At 36.0% G+C, this 1,835-nt stretch overlaps 1 protein-coding gene across 1 annotated transcript; it reads left to right on the plus strand.

Moving 5' to 3' along the window:
• Window positions 1–394: 394 nt before the first annotated feature.
• Window positions 395–1,131, plus strand: SLC25A46 (solute carrier family 25, member 46; the record flags this gene model as incomplete). Its single annotated transcript, XM_010190159.1, has 1 exon — window positions 395–1,131. A coding segment is annotated over one exon (579 nt), but the record flags the coding sequence as incomplete, so codon positions are not given.
• Between the last annotated feature and the right edge of the window lie 704 nt (window positions 1,132–1,835).

The raw sequence follows: 1,835 nt of genomic DNA on the forward strand, positions 1-1,835 counted from the left end.
TAATTAAATTTCAATGACTAGAGTTATAGTCCTTAATGAAAAGGACTTTAAACTGCGTAAATACTTGGCATTTTGATTCAGAAGTAGGCTTTTCAGTACATAACTGTTGCGCAGACTGATACTTTGAAAATTGAATTTCTTTGGTACTAATGCAGGTAACTAGAATGTACATGAAATAAAGATTCTTTAAGAATTCATTTTTAGAAGCAAGTTTACTTGAATGCTATCAAAAGTGTTAGAGCATAGTATTTATTTTAATATAGCTGTGTAGATACGGTAGCATGCAAATGTTTATCTGTCTTACAAAGTTCAGCAGTAGTAATATTTCAAAGTGTATGTCAGCGTGATTAGGAAACGTGCAACACAAATTGTAACTATTCCATTGTGCTTGTAGAGCGAAATCATTCGAGATAATCCTGGCATCCTGGACTGCGTGAAAGAAGGAATCGGCAGAGTTGTAGGCATGGGAGTACCCCATAGCAAGCGTCTCCTTCCTTTGATGGTCTTGACTTTTCCAACTGCTCTACATGGAGTTCTTCACTACATCATCAGTTCTGTCATCCAGAAGCTTGTTTTGTTTGTTCTCAAAAGGGACAATTCCCACAACCTTCCAACTGAAAGCTCCACTTCTGTGCAGAGCATGCTGGATGCATATTTTCCAGAACTTATTGCTAGCTTTGCTGCTAGCCTTTGTGCTGATGTCATGCTCTACCCATTGGAGACAGTCTTGCACCGCCTTCATATTCAGGGGACACGCACAATAATTGACAATACAGACCTTGGCTATGAAGTAGTTCCGATCAATACTCAGTATGAGGGAATGAAAGACTGCATAAATACTATAAAACGGGAAGAAGGAATGCTAGGTTTTTATAAAGGATTTGGAGCTGTTATAGTACAGTACACCTTGCATGTGGCTGTTTTACATCTCACTAAAATTATTTACTCAACACTGCTTCAGAATGTTTCCTAATCTGTTCAAGTGTGGATTTAGCACAGTGTACATGATTGACTTACATAATTATTGTTACAAACAGCTCCAGAAAATGAAGTTTCAAGAATCCACTCTGTGGATTCTCCTTACACTGTAAAAGAACTTTTGAAAATGGGGATATAGATTCCTAAGTGTAATTAAAAAGGTACTGTTTCTATTTAGAATTACAGACATGAATATATAATATGCAGTCATACCGAAGGGGATCGGATTCAGATGTGGTTGGAGTGAGGATCTTTCCTCTTACCAGTTAACTGACCTAAGGATTGGATATGAATTCTTAATCTCTACTTTATAAATATCACATCTGATACTTAATTTGGACTGCTAGTCAGCTCAAAGGAATTTTTTTCCTGAGTTGTAAGAACTTGCAAATAGAAGACTGATGGGTTTACTGATCTTTTAAAAATGTTTTCAACCATTGTTAATGAAGCTGTGAGCAAAATAGGAACTGTAAAAGTAGCTTAAGTAGACATAAGTGTCATAATTTACAGATACATAGACTGCTGTAATGTGGCAGAAGATGACAAATAGGAATCTTTTACTTTGTACAAAATAACAGAAACTTGGGTTTGGGCAAAGTTGCATGGTATGCAAATTTTACTGTCTTGCAGTTGGCTTGCAAGGCTTACTGTAACTAAAGTGTGAATAAAGCAAATTAGAAACTGATGTGTGCATGTGTAAGTGCCACTTGCAGTCAGCTTTCCACTCACAACTTCAGGGTTTAATAGGCTGCTTCATGTAAGAGTAGAATAATCTTACAAATGTATTTAGTATCAGTATTCAAATTGTATAGAAAGTGTAAAAAATTAATTGGCTGTTTCTAGAGTTTCTCTTATTA

The sequence above is a fragment of the Mesitornis unicolor genome, unplaced genomic scaffold (assembly GCF_000695765.1).
Source record: "Mesitornis unicolor isolate BGI_N332 unplaced genomic scaffold, ASM69576v1 scaffold28228, whole genome shotgun sequence".
NCBI lineage: Eukaryota > Metazoa > Chordata > Aves > Mesitornithiformes > Mesitornithidae > Mesitornis > Mesitornis unicolor.